Raw genomic sequence first — 14,006 nt, forward strand, 5'->3', positions numbered from 1 at the left:
AGGAAGAGAGAGGAGTTAAAAATATTGGAAGTTATGCATGTTTTACTTAAAAATAAATAAATAATTTATGAAATCGATAGTTTTTTGGTCAAAATTAATAGATTGCTGTATACTATATCTCATCATTTTTATTAATCAAAATAGATAAATTTTTTATCTATTTTTTTTAATTTATATTTATCTAAATAAATATATAAATTTTTATCTCAAAAAAAAAGAGAAGAAAAAAATATTTTTTTTTTTATGCTTACGGTGATAAAAATAAATTTATGTAAAAATAAATATAGGTAAAATAAATTCAAAAAATGAGTAACAATTAAAGAGTGTAGATATAATTTTTTTAGTTGGTGTTTTATTCTCAATAATGTTGGGTATGATGGATGGGAACATGATGAGGATAGCCATAGACCTAATGACCTGTCAATTAATTATTAATTATCGACCATCTAGATTAAAACTAAGGTAATGGAATTAAGTACATATCTTGATATTTAATAGTCAATTACAAAATCTTTATTACCGAAAAGGTAATGATCGACCGTATAGGATGCCTTATAGTAAAGTTGGTAGTTTCACAAGCTATCGGTAGTCTTATTCTTGCAGTTTATAGATGAAGATCTTATAAGTCTTGAAGCAGTGATAATTAGGGTTTGAAACGGACTCTCTTTTTAATCGACATTTTGAGGGGTGATTAGAAGCTCCATAGTTCCATTGACATTATTATAAATGACATCAAATACCTAACTAATAATTTTAATAATTGTAAGATTATTGATACTTATCATTAAGCTAATCGAGCTGCCGATTAGCTTACTATTTGTTTGCAAATTCTGGTCTCCGATTCTAATAATGACTTTTATAATTTTATCTATAAAATTTCATTTTTAGCTTTAAAAAAAAAAGCTACAAACCCCTGAATTTCTGCTATGTGATACTTACAAAATTAGTTGGCATTATTTAAGCTATGAGTACAATTTTAATGTTTCCATATAGAACACATCTTAGTCATGATCATGATGTTTGATTGAGGTTATACAATATAAATTTTTGCTACATTTTTAAAGACGTTGATTTGGAACTTAATTTTCAATGATTAGATTGATTTGCCATATAGACATTCATGTCATATATGACAAGAATTTGTAGCCTTTTCATGAACTCTTTTTTAATTAACCTTTTAATCAGCCTTTTAAGTTCTTACTTGATATGTAAACACTTAATAGGCATGCAATCTAAATACTAAAATTTTTGTGAAGTACATCCATGTGTGGAGTAACTTCTCTATTTGTGAGTTGAAAAGGAGAAAAAGATAAAAGAAATTTCTACTCGAAATCCATGCATTCTAATATCAATATGCCAGTAGTAAGCATAGAGACCAATAATGACCAACTGAATAATTTCAAAACCTGAACAAAGAGAATAAATCAATTAGACCAACTTCTTAATACCATGACAACAAGAAAGAAAAAGGTATTATGAGAATAAGGGGGGGAAAAAAAGGGATAGGGAGGAGAATTCCATGCAAATTCTAACGTCAAAATGCCAACTTTTTTTTTTTTTTTCTATCTTCTTTTTCCAAAGACTTGAATAAAGACCAACCTCGTGTTATTTTTTGAGAATAAAAGGAAGAATAGCAATAAGAAATCCATGAATTAATCACGATATGATGCAGTGATGAGCCTTTGGCCAACTCTTAAACTAGACTAATTAGCCTCTGGATATCTTTGAGAATAAAGAGAATGATAGCAAGAGATATCCGTGCATGCATGAATAACGCACGGAAGACCATTGAACGAAACCTGGCAAATTCTAATGTCCATACGTTACTAGATGCAAAGTAAAGTCAAACTAAGTGACGGATGTGCTTCGGAAGAATTTATGAGCAGCCGGTGGAGTCCCGGCTTTTGAAAGTCAACGTGGCTAGATTGTACTAATTAAGGAGGGTAACTTTTCAACACGCAGGTGAGAATTTTTTTTTGTATTAAAACTTAACATCTAATTAGACTTCTTGCTTTATATAAATAAAGAATGTTAGCATATGACTTTTTTTTTGGGACTAAATTTAGCATATGACTTAAGGGTGGTAAAAGTTTGATCACACACGATACATATTTTTAAATGGGTTTAAGTTTAGTCTAAATGAGTTCGATTATAAACGGGTCAATTCGTCTAAGTAAACATATTATGTCAATTTTTTATTACCTTAATCTCAATCTATTTAAATCATTTATAACTTGACACTCTAATTTATTTCTGACATAATAACCTAATTATTATGTGATACTATGATAACTCGATTATAACCTGAGTAGTCTATTTATAATACAAAAAATTATATTTATAACACAAGAAAAATTTATTTAGAATTTAAATAACTCGTATCATCTAATAACCCATTTATGACTATGAGTATCAGAATAAACGAGTGACTCGAGCTCAGCCTAATTCTATGTGCTCATGCTTAGCTCGTTTATGTTACTATTTATGATTCGTGTAACTCGTTTAAAGAAACAGGTTATACTCAAGTGTTTAAAAATTTCCATCGTTTAATAAACAAGTGAGTATCCATAAGTAGATATTAATAAACTACTTGCCTACGGATATTCTCTCTCTAAAAAAAAAAAGATAAAATCTAAGTAAAATGCTTGAGTTGCTCTAGGACGTTATTCGTAATATAGTTGATAATAGTTATTATATATGACAAAGACATAAATGTAGATATAAAATGACACTTAATTCTCCACGTTATCAATAAATGCCGGTGGCCACGGCTTTGGGTAGATTAATTAGTGGCATTTAAGTGCTTTTTAGCGTGGAGATTTGATTTAATTGCGATAGTGATTTGGTGGTGGCTAATTAAAGAGTGATGAAATAATGAATGGCAAATACTTGGGTTGAGAGAGAGAGAGAGAGAGATAGGAAACAAGACAAGGATGTGAATGAATTTTTTTTATATCGAAGATTAGATAAGTGGATCGACTAAGACAGCACTGCATTTATTTCGAAGAAAATGTCGCTTAATTTCACTCACGTCATAGTTTACGTTATTAATTATAGGCTTAAAATATCATGCTTAATGGATTAATTAAACTCATAATTAGGCAATCGTACGTGTCTCAATTTCCATCAATAACAATAAAATAATTAACCCAAGTGTGCACACAAACTATGTCTCAAACCCTGGTGTGCACACAAAATAATTAACCCTAGATTTGGTATAAAAGAAAATTTCGATTATAAATTGATCTCTGTTATGGGATTAGTAAGATCCCACACCATCTAGTAGGAAGTAAACTTTAGAGAACTTTAAATATATAGTTCTGTTAAAGATTTGTTGGTCGTTATGGATCATGACACCTAAACCACACTCTATTTGAATATCTAACCTATCATATCTGTGTGTATGCTTAGAGAAAGAATTTTTAATTTTTAATGTTGTACATGGACTTATTTCCTCCTATTTTATTTTTTTCATGGGTAAGATAAGAATTTAATTCATATGATTCAGACTCGATCGGGTCGCCACACATGGGACATTAGATTTACCGGATTGAAACTACTTATCTAGATTAGTTATTTATTATTTCTAGAGAACTTTTAGCCTTGGGCTCGTGTGGTCGAACACCCAGCCAAAGACGTTTAGACGGTGAAATAGAAGATCAGCTCTTATTGAGGCATTCGAGCACCCGACCAACAACGTTCGAAAGCCACAATCCGAGAACAGTAAAATATTGAAGTGTTTGAATGTCTGCCCAATGGAGTTTGAACACTCGAATCTGAGAGTGTAGTTTATCCAACGACATTCAAACACTTAAACTCGAGAGTGCAGTTCATTTAATGACGTTCAAACTATCAAGCTCAAGAGTACAATCCATCCGATAGCGTTCAAACGCCTGTTCAACTTCTCATTTATCTGTCTTCTTTTTTGATTCAAGGCTGACGACGTCAAGTTGACCGCATTCTATCTTCTCCCCCTCCCTCAACCCCAAACTGCAGATTGGCTCCTCCCTCCTCATCCTCTATTTCCCCCTTTCTTTTTATTTTCTAAATCACAAAATTATCATCTCCCTTATCCATTCTGCTTTCAACATCCAGAGCTCATCATTTTCATTATTTCTATTATTTTCATCACCATCATCACCAAAACCCATCTTAGCACGGTAAGCAACATTAATTTAGAGATTACCTGGCATGCCATATCAAGATGCACGTATAGATAGCAACTAGTCGACTAAATCAGGTAAACAGAAAACGAGTAATGCTTAAGATTTTCTATGTTTATATAAAAAATTATAAAAAAATTTAGTCCTCAATAAATTTTTTTAAGGTGTGTTGTGTATTTTGAGGTATATAAGCCCAACATTCTTTGAAGAATAATTATTCAGGCAGACACTCTGAACCAGAAGCAAAAGTTTTGAGATCATATCAGAAAAGGGATGTGAATTGGAAAAACCTGAATCACTTAGGAACTGGATTCTTAATTTGCAACCCAATTGTGAGAAATTCCTAAATGGTACTATATTAGCTATTAAACAATTGAAAATTTTCCTCTCTTTTTAAAAAAAAAAAATTCCATATTAGCAAATCCATATGGGAAAATATAACATCTCTTTGATACATTTTAAGATATTTGAGTGAGAAGATATTATCCATATTAGCAAATCAAACAGGCCCACTTGATGCATGACAACAAATCTCTTTTATAAATCCTTTTCTGCTACTTAGAATGAGGACTTTAGAGTGCATTAATGAACAATATATAGTACATGCTTTACTCCTGTACCATGACGTGATTCAAAAGTTATTATTCATACATGGAAGCAATCCACTCTGAGTATTCTTTTCCACCAATACGTAATCCTTTTCTTTACCTTGACCTGAATTAGTTGTATCTTGAGTAGCACGTATATATCCATATTTTGATCCACAGATTACTCCTAAAGAATAATTCTTGAGGTCACTCCGTAATATCCTCCGTAAAATGTTTCATAATTCTGGGAGCATATGAGAATGTGTTAAAAGTTTATTGTCCTATAAGATAAGATTTCGGAGGAGCTAATATCTAAGATTATCTTATATGTTATAATATTTCAATCATAGTAACACTTATAATCTTCTCATATATAATATGACACAGCAAGCAACCGCATTAAGCATTGCTTCTCTTTTAATGATTTATGTATAATTTGGCATTAGTCCTACCTTTTAGGGTTCTTAGCAATCAATTAGAGATCATAACACTGCCTACCATTGACAAATATATCATATTAACTTTTCATGGTTATTAGTTACGTGATTATGAAAATTAATGGCATGGCATAATTGAGACTTCTTTAAAAGTGTCTAATTAGAGATATTTTTAATAATTAGCAGGACATAATTGCCCCTGGCCCAGACCTGAAATTGATTTAGTTGGGCCCAGGCAATGCAGTTTCACAAATGAGGCCAGAACATATAGGCTAAAGAAGAAACAATAAATGCAAAAGAATTTAACTTGTTATGCATTATATCTCTGATGTTTAGACTGCAGCATGAACAAGAAAATTCCACCTGCAACAGAAACATTAAGAGACTCGAACATGCCGTTCATCGGTATGCTTACTAGTTCACAGGCTTCCAGGGTTTGTTCAGAGAGGCCATTACCCTCACTGCCTAACACCAAGCACAGAGGCTTACCGGCAAAAGTATCCGCTAGTTCTTGAGATAGACAAGAAACTCTTTTAGATCCATCACTGCTATCTTTTGGATGGCCTGCCAATATCATCATATTAAATTTGGCTCTTAGGGACTTCAGGTGATGCCAGTTACCAGAGACAATGGGGAGCTGAAAGGAGGCGCCCCGGGCTGCTCGGATAGCTTTTTCATTGAAAGGATCACAGCAACCAGGAAGAAGAAAGATTCCATCCTGTTGGAAGTTGAGGCAATTAGTTATTATAACCACTTCCCAGAAAAAAAAAGTTCGAAGAATACAAAAAACATTAAAACGGATATTAACGAAAAGCACTTTGAAATGTATGTCAAAATTATTTTCTTGAACTTCTAACATGACATCATAATATCCACTAAGAGCCTCTATCTCTCTCTCTCTCTCAAAAAAAAAAAAAAAATCTACTAAGAGCCTCTGTTTAGAGATGCTTCATCACAGTTAAGATTGAGATATACTTAGTCTTAACCCATGTTTACTTGATGAATTGAAAGTACTTATAGTTAACAAGATGTTAATAGTATCAGATAGGTTATAACTCCATGACAAAAAATGAATATTAGCAATAATATTTGTTCTCTACAAGCTGTATACAGGGCACTGAAGATTGCGACAAATTTGAAGATTATAATGCAGGATCATTGGTATAGAGATAAAGCTAGAAAAAAAAAAAATGAAAGCTACTACTTAGCAAATCCGCAGATCCAAATTAGAAGAAACCAGTCACAGAAGCTAATACCATACCCATTTGAAAGCACAGGCTGATCTTATCAACGTTCCAAGATTACCAGGATCCTGCAGAGAGTAATACAGTTAATTGCATAAAGCTTATGTTAACTTCAAAAAAAAGGTATATTTTAAAAGACACACTAAGGTTAGGACAACATAACAATCATTAAACTTGAAAATTCTAAATAGGCTGCAATCACAAAAGACATTAGTATAACTGCTGTTGATTTTAGCACCTAAATCTGCATCTATACATCAATTACTTTTTAACAGCAGCAAAAATAAGAATGCAGAACCTGCCTCATTAAATATATGTTTACTTCGACGATGTCTGTAAGATCTAAAAGTTCAGCAGAAAAGAACTGATATACTTGTCTTAAAAGACAGTAGATTCTTGGCATTATTTTGGCCGCTTGATCATAAAAACTTCGAAAGGTTTAACATAAAATGAAAACATTACAAAAGAAAACAAGTTATAGTCTTGGGATATATATACAAGGTTGTCACCTGAATCCCATCAAGGACTAATATCCGGTAAGGAGAGTGGAACAAGCTATAAGAGCCTACTTCATTCTGATTCTTTTCCAGTGCACAGAAGTTCTTAGGCATCTTCATAATAGCAATTGCTTCAATTGAATCAATGGATTGCATCCCAGAGAGTTTCTTCATCACATTAGGGCTCGTATGCACAACAAAGTTAGAGGGATCGAGTTCCTCAGGAGTCTCAGCACCATCTAACAAAATTAAACAGTCCAAGATAGAGACTTCATAATCCTTTAGTTTCTGGAAGCTGCATATCTCCCTGCACTTCAGTAAAATTTCGTTACATAAGTTCTCAAGATGGCCAAGTAAGGACGTGCGCCGAGTAAATTCACTTGGTATGCATTTGCCATGGCATCTTAGACAATTAATCAAATGGGTTATCTGCAAATTTTGCTACACATTTAAGTTGGTCAAGAATACAAAAAGTCATGTGTTTCCAAGAAGCAAAGATTCCAGCAAAGATAAAGAGACAGTACAAGATTGGGGTAAGGCCGACGACAACGAGGGAGCGGCACGATCGGCGGTAGGAGGAGCTTAGGCGGAGCTTGACACAGTGCTTCACCAGTGGGTTGGAGACGCTCGTTATCTGTTTGTCTTTTTGCCAATGAGAAGGTAATGGCAACTTGCTCGCAGCGTTGTCGTTTCCCTTCTCTCCGAAGGCGAGAATGGTGGAGATGTGAGTCGAGAAGATGTTACGAAGTGAGCCACCCAACTGCACCATCGTCGTCTTCCTTCGCCGTTCTCTTCGCACGGTTGGGTTGGAGATAACACTCACTTCGCTGCAGTAGTAAGCAAAAGCTGGATAGCCTAAGCTGGGCGATATTTGCACCTATACCATAAGTCAGAGGTCTCCTTGAGGGGCATATATGCAAAATGCAAACATTTGAAGGACATAGATGCAAAAGCAAGTGTTTTTTGGATGCTTATTTTACTACCAGACCCCTACATAATTTTATTTTTACAGATAAGCTCGCCGGATAACCAGAATCCCAGATGCTTTCCTGCTGGGAAGAAGGTCATCTGCAATCCCATGTGCAGGAATCACGACAATCTACTACTTGGCATTTCATGATAGGCTGGCATCTCGCTTAAATAAACGATTGCAAAATATTCCTACAATCCAAGAGTTGCTGGCTCTCCCAACCACCGAGGAGCCTCTTCCCTTGTCTATTGTTTCCCCTCCATATCCACCCTCTCGCCCTATCGAAGAGCCAACCACAGTATTAATTGTCAAACTATTTAAAATATCCACCTCCCTCTTCTTCTTGCCATAGAGAGAGAGAGAGAGAGAGAGAGAGAGAGAGAGATATGGGAATCCAACAATGTCCCAGTAGCTGCAAGAGCTTACATGGCCTAACCAAGATCTCCCATGTCATCTCTCCCATCTCTTCTCTCTCGATACGATCGAGTAGTTATAAGAAGGCGAATAGTACTTATTCTTATTCTTATTCCTATCGTGCTATTCTTAGACTAAGCCGAAGCAGTAGCCCAAGCCGGCTCGTTGTAAAAGCGACTAGCAGCGGCAGCTTGTGGGAGGATTGGTGGAAATTTCCCGAGAAATCGCTGCCGTCGGCGCCCGGCGTAAGCCTCAGCGACGTCCTCTGGCCCTCTGCAGGTCCCTTCTTTGCTTAATCTCATTGGATTGACGGTTACTTTACTTTGGGATTTCGTCAGATAGCCATCTATATTCAGACTTATTGCATAAGACCCCCCTCTTTTAGGGACAAAGTTAGGTAGTTATTTGTAAAAGTAAGCCTTTTCTCGTTTCATTTTTTTTCATTTTTTGGGGGGGATGTTGGATTGGATTTGGGGCAGGTGCATTTGCGGCGATGGCGATATTGGGGAGGGTTGATCAGATGTTGGCTCCCAGGGGATTGTCGGTGACGATTGCTCCTTTGGGAGCTGTTTGTGCAGTGTTATTTGCTAATCCCAATTCCCCTGCTGCAAAGGTGCTGCTAACACTTCTCGTTATGAATTTTTGAAACTTGATCTCTTTCACATTGCAAGAATTAAAGTAGATTTTCTGTGCAATTTATTGGTATTAAATGCCTCCCTCACCCATGTGATATATGGATTAGGTTTCTGGCAGTTTAGTGTGATGAATAATGTAATGGATTTGTAGGACTAGGGGCATGTGTTTTTGAGCTTTGAATTGCTTGACAGCCCATTTGCATTTACAGGCGCGACTTAAAGTTTGGATTTGAGAATCAGTGATGCATCTTCGGATTAGTCATAGTGGATGATGTGTAAGTATGAGCGTGCTGGTAGTGTGCTGTAAATTCTCTTGGATTTGTTCCATGCTACCTTAGAATATGTTGTGAACAGATCCTGAATATGGATCCTTGAAAGTTAGTCGAGAAAATTCAAATGAGGAAAGGATTGCATCTAATATAGTTGTGAAGTACACCAATTCAGGCAGCCAGATTATCATGTAAAAAGAGGAAAAAGAGGAGATTTATTGCTTGCATTCAAAATGTAAGCACGCATGGACCTATGGTTCTAATGCTTCTTTAGCTATTCAACAACTCTTATATTATCTTGTGAAGAGCAAGAATTTCATTGCACAATCCAAGTAGTGAAAAATATAGTATGGCTATAATTCAACTGGTTGATGACTTGCTGGTTCATCATGTCATGCTATTGCTTATTCCCTTGGCCACAAGATCAGCATCATTTCATTGCCATACTGTTATTATAACATGCATTTGTGGAGTAATTGAGTGATGCAAAGCATTAATTGGTCATCTATAACTTGCTTCGTGATCATGTAAATGACAGCAACTTAGTTACTATTTGACATCGTTGAATTACTATGAGGTATTAAAATGTAATATATATGTTGAAACTGATGAAATCTACTTAATTATGCTTTCTCTAGATTATGACTTCAATGTTTCTAATTGTTGATTTATTACATGACAAAATGATGATTTCTGAAAATGGATGCTAGTGCAGAAGTATAATATGTTCGTGGCTCAGATTGGTTGTGCTGCAATTGGTGTACTGGCATTTTTATTATTTGGACCTGGCTGGTTAGCAAGGGCAACTGCTCTTGCTGCATCTATAGCATTCATGCTCATCACAGGTGCCAGTCATCCTCCAGGTATGACTTTCATAGGAAGGCGTGTTGGCATTTATGCATCTTCTATTATGATGGTGTTTGGGTTACAGTATTAACATTTATCAGGACTGCAACCTGACTGAAACTGATTTAAGTTTGAGATTGTTTAAATTGGTAGCCTGCTTTAAGAATCAAACCCAAGCTTAATGAGTTCAACCAGGCAACTTCAAGTAGATTTTGAGTAGAATCTACCAAATCCACTAGCCCAATCAGAATTGAAGAACCAGAGGGAATTCAAACATTGATAACAGAAAATCTGATTTGATAAGAAAACAGCTTAATGTAGATTTCTCAGAAAATTGGAATGTTGGATACTTGAAGTGGGTTTTACATGATAAATAAACCTGATAAGTTCTAGGAGGGGAAGATGTGAAGATCTTTATCCAGAACCTACTATCTTTTTGCATCATCAATATTTTTAACCTGCACAGTCATTCTTTCATGAGAGTTATGTTGCGAGTTATGCTATATGACACACAATAAGATAAACAATTTTCAGTATAGAACACTAATTGCTACACTCATTGCTATGTATAAAAGGAAAAATATTTAATATGCCTGAAGGTAATTTTCTGTGCAAGATTAAATTTGCTGCGTGAAGATCTGGACACTTTTTCCCCTCTTTTACTCTTCACGAGAAGTTCAAAAAGTAAAGATGTGAACCTATCCATGAAGTGCAATATTCTGAATTATTGTCTTGATGTAACAATATCGAGGGAAATTAAAACTAATAACGAAACCTATTGCTCACTTCTGTAGCATTTTGTTATTTTTTGTGGTAAATATCACCTGTCAGCTGATCTGTGCTGGGAATTGCAGCTGCAAGCTTGCCAATTTTGTTTATTGATGGTGCAAAGTTTCATAGTTTGAATCTTTGGTATGCGCTGTTTCCTGGGGCAATCGGTTGCTTGCTTCTTTGTTTAATTGTAAGTATGACATCTGGACTGCCTCTCTCTAAGAAAAATAAATAAGAAATCCATATCAACGCATTCTTTGTTTTTCATGCTGCAGCAAGAGATGGTGGTTTATCTAAAGAACAACTGGAAGTTTTGATCTGAGCCGCATGAACTTACTGTATCCCTACAGTTCTGTTTTGGTGGATGATCCAAGTCAACATGTCTATATCGAAAAGGTTGGCAAGATCTATTAGCTCAGACGAGTTCTTTCGGGCGATTTATGCATCATCTCATTCTTACCAACATAGAATAACTGAATATGTCATAATAGTAATCCATAATAATGTTCATAGTGATTAAAACATGTTATCTTACCTCACAAGAGGATGGTAAATATCCTTGTAGAAATTTCTCTTCTGCATTTGATGATTTGTGGTTTTCATGTTGCTAACTAAGCTTTTGGTTCGTGAGAAGTGAAAATTTCTTATCATTGGCAATGTAATTCTGTTATCACCAATGACATCAGTGTGTTCGAAGGCAGACTTGCATTTACTTGTATAAGCACCATCCTGGGATCTATCTTTACCTCCAGAGAGGATGTGGCAATGTGGAATATCTCCTTCTCATGCTAGCAGCTAATAATGCACCGCAGAATTTCTATCAGTTTTTAGGGCCTTAGGCTCATAACGTCTTCACTTGGATGAGCCTGGAGATGACTGATGACAAAGCTTTTCTTTTAAGTTTCTAGTATTCGAAATCTTCTTCACTCTGGTAAATCTAATGGTGATGGTGAGCTAGATGATGCTCATTGTGGGAGGCTACAAATATTAAATAGATTTGTTGCCTTTTCGAAATCTCAAGGTCTAGCTGTTATATTTAATTCTTGTGGAAGCCAGAGTGAATGAGTCGCAGCCTATTGTAATAACCTATACCAATAAACTGCTTCAGAGAAAAATAGACCAATTCCTCTCAAGTTTAATATCCTAAAAAAACCGGAACATTCAACAGGAAACTTAAAGCCCTTGCAAAGCAAGAGTGAAACAAACTTTGACTCAAAAGACTCCTTGATCAAACCAGGAAGAAATGTACTACGCAGGACGGACAAACTCCAGGGAAACCTCATTATATTCTCTTCTACTGGCACAAGGAATTTAATAGAGCACCCAGTGTCATCAACCTTGCTAAATATCATGCCAGAGTTCATAAGGACTTTTAAGGAACTTGCTATGTCAGGGAAACGATTCTTTCATCTTGGATCACCATTTTGAAACATTAATTGAAGCCAGCAAATGGCTGATTGATCTAAAGCAGAGTTCAGCTGCCAAAAGCAATTAAGAAGATGCATTTACATTCCTTGGTGTATCTCCTCCATGAGCAGCAAATTCTTGTCTTTGGAGGACCATCCGAGAAAAAGGTGTCCCACATTGTAACACAACCCAGAAAATTGCAAAAATTAGTCCTAGTCATTTTGGACAAGAAAGATGAGTCATTTGATGCAATGGCAGTTGAACCAAATCTTAATCGACTTTTCCAGCATAGATCATGTGGTGACCAGAAATGTCATTCAAGCGAGGGCAGGTAAAATAACTTATGAGCTTCGATAACTTCCATGTTCCACATTGCTTCACGATCAGGGTGTGATGAGAGATCAACTATCTTGTGAACCTGAAATTACAGGACCACAATTGCCAAGTAAAACAAATAACACTAACCAGATAGAAGAGTTACACGAATAATCAACTATATATAGTTCCTCTTTTAGAGTTTTAGCGAGTTGGCATTGAAAAAATAATGCATGCATGAATAAATTAATATATGCGCGCGCGCGCGTGTGTGTATGAAGGCCAGGTAGCCTTGAAAGAAATCAGTCAGGCAGTTCAAGATTTCTTTTTAAACAAAAGTCAAAAAAATCATATTTCTCTCAGTGCATCATACTTCCATCAGTTTAAGTGTCGAACAATTTGCCAGTGCACTGCACATTATTAAGTTGCAGATTGCATAAAATCAAAATACAGGCCCTTCTAGTGACAATTATCTTCTCAACTGTCACCTTCATCCCCCATCAAGAATAGTGGCTTTTACATAGGCTCTATGTATTGCATTATTACACAAAAAAATTAAAGTGTGACAACCATTACACTAAACTATTAAGTCTATAACTACGAAGTTCTAATCATTAGCAGATTTCATGATAGTTTGGACTATGTCAGTCAATTCATTCCAAAGAGCAAACAAAATATTCTTCTAATTGATTGGTTATCAAGGATTAAATTTGCACATCAGGGCATTACAATATGCTTGTTCTTGGGACCATAATGTGAGCAAAGTTGCTTTATGAACAGCTTTTAGCATTTTTTTCATGCACATAGAGCTTAAACAGTTGTGAGGAATCCATCAAACAATTCAAGCCATAAATGATAAAGAGGATACACTGACCTTGATTAGAGCCAAACCAGTATCTGATCGCACAAATGGCCCGACAACCATAACAAACATCCCTAAAGTATTCACAAGATCAAAACCTTGAGGCACATTTTAAGAGATATTAACGGCAAGATTAAGAAGCGGCGGCTCACCGGTCTTCCACTCCTTGGGCTGGGATTCGCCGGAGAGGGCGAGCTCGACGACGCCGGAGCCGTCATCGAGAAGGAAGCGGCCTTCGTCGGAGCCAGATATGAGAACGCCCTGCCTGAAACGTCCGTGTTAGGGTTTAGATAGAGAGAGAGAAGAGGAAGGGGAAGGAGAAGTGACGAATGAGGGACCTGTAACCATGCGCGCTGGAAAAGGATGCCGAAGAGGGTCATGGAGGAGGAAGACGAGGACGAGGTCGAGGTCGAGGTCGAGGTCTTCTTAGCTTCCTTTAGTTGATTGCTGAAGAGCTTCAGCGCGGCGAGGGTGTAATCCATGGCAGCTCGATCGGATGCGAGAGGAGAGAGAGGAGAGGGAGTGGTTCTTTTTGAAGGGAAAGTTTCATATAACGCCCTGTATCTAATTGCATTTGCGGCTCGTTTCG

At 36.1% G+C, this 14,006-nt stretch overlaps 3 protein-coding genes across 3 annotated transcripts; 1 reads left to right on the forward strand and 2 right to left on the reverse strand.

Annotated features, from left to right (window-relative positions):
• Nucleotides 1–5,474: 5,474 nt before the first annotated feature.
• Nucleotides 5,475–8,027, reverse strand: LOC140785146 (uncharacterized). The gene is made up of 4 exons (XM_073132901.1): nucleotides 7,453–8,027; nucleotides 6,941–7,235; nucleotides 6,449–6,499; nucleotides 5,475–5,905 (listed from the first exon to the last, which is right to left on the reverse strand). The coding sequence occupies exons 1-4, from the start codon at nucleotides 7,695–7,697 to the stop codon at nucleotides 5,498–5,500; spliced, it is 999 nt and encodes a 332-aa protein (XP_072989002.1). The 5' UTR covers nucleotides 7,698–8,027; the 3' UTR covers nucleotides 5,475–5,497.
• Nucleotides 8,028–8,456: 429 nt separating this feature from the next.
• Nucleotides 8,457–11,533, forward strand: LOC140785147 (uncharacterized). Its single transcript, XM_073132902.1, has 5 exons — nucleotides 8,457–8,591; nucleotides 8,792–8,925; nucleotides 9,932–10,079; nucleotides 10,917–11,023; nucleotides 11,109–11,533. Exons 2-5 carry the CDS (start codon nucleotides 8,806–8,808, stop codon nucleotides 11,148–11,150), a joined length of 417 nt encoding a protein of 138 aa, XP_072989003.1. The 5' UTR covers nucleotides 8,457–8,591; nucleotides 8,792–8,805; the 3' UTR covers nucleotides 11,151–11,533.
• A 670-nt stretch (nucleotides 11,534–12,203) lies between these two features.
• LOC140784672 (uncharacterized) lies at nucleotides 12,204–13,977 on the reverse strand. Its single transcript, XM_073132196.1, has 4 exons — nucleotides 13,756–13,977; nucleotides 13,570–13,678; nucleotides 13,430–13,491; nucleotides 12,204–12,658 (listed from the first exon to the last, which is right to left on the reverse strand). The coding sequence occupies exons 1-4, from the start codon at nucleotides 13,897–13,899 to the stop codon at nucleotides 12,554–12,556; spliced, it is 420 nt and encodes a 139-aa protein (XP_072988297.1). The 5' UTR covers nucleotides 13,900–13,977; the 3' UTR covers nucleotides 12,204–12,553.
• Between the last annotated feature and the right edge of the window lie 29 nt (nucleotides 13,978–14,006).

This window comes from Typha latifolia, chromosome 3 (assembly GCF_019914945.1).
Source record: "Typha latifolia isolate L0001 chromosome 3, TyphaL0001v2, whole genome shotgun sequence".
In the NCBI taxonomy this organism is placed as follows: Eukaryota; Viridiplantae; Streptophyta; class Magnoliopsida; order Poales; family Typhaceae; genus Typha; species Typha latifolia.

Coding starts and splice junctions, on each gene's coding strand:
- LOC140785147 (XM_073132902.1), top strand. CDS start 8,806: ATGGCGATATTGGGGAGGGTTGATCAGATGTTGGCTCCCAGGGGATTG. Junction 8,926..9,931: donor CCAATTCCCCTGCTGCAAAG/GTGCTGCTAACA, acceptor ATGCTAGTGCAG/AAGTATAATATGTTCGTGGC. Junction 11,024..11,108: donor GCTTGCTTCTTTGTTTAATT/GTAAGTATGACA, acceptor TTCATGCTGCAG/CAAGAGATGGTGGTTTATCT.
- LOC140785146 (XM_073132901.1), bottom strand. CDS start 7,697: ATGGTGCAGTTGGGTGGCTCACTTCGTAACATCTTCTCGACTCACATC. Junction 6,500..6,940: donor TAGTCCTTGATGGGATTCAG/GTGACAACCTTG, acceptor TACTCTCTGCAG/GATCCTGGTAATCTTGGAAC. Junction 5,906..6,448: donor CAGCCTGTGCTTTCAAATGG/GTATGGTATTAG, acceptor AACTTCCAACAG/GATGGAATCTTTCTTCTTCC.
- LOC140784672 (XM_073132196.1), bottom strand. CDS start 13,899: ATGGATTACACCCTCGCCGCGCTGAAGCTCTTCAGCAATCAACTAAAG. Junction 13,492..13,569: donor GCCCAAGGAGTGGAAGACCG/GTGAGCCGCCGC, acceptor TGAATACTTTAG/GGATGTTTGTTATGGTTGTC. Junction 12,659..13,429: donor CTGGTTTGGCTCTAATCAAG/GTCAGTGTATCC, acceptor CTGTAATTTCAG/GTTCACAAGATAGTTGATCT.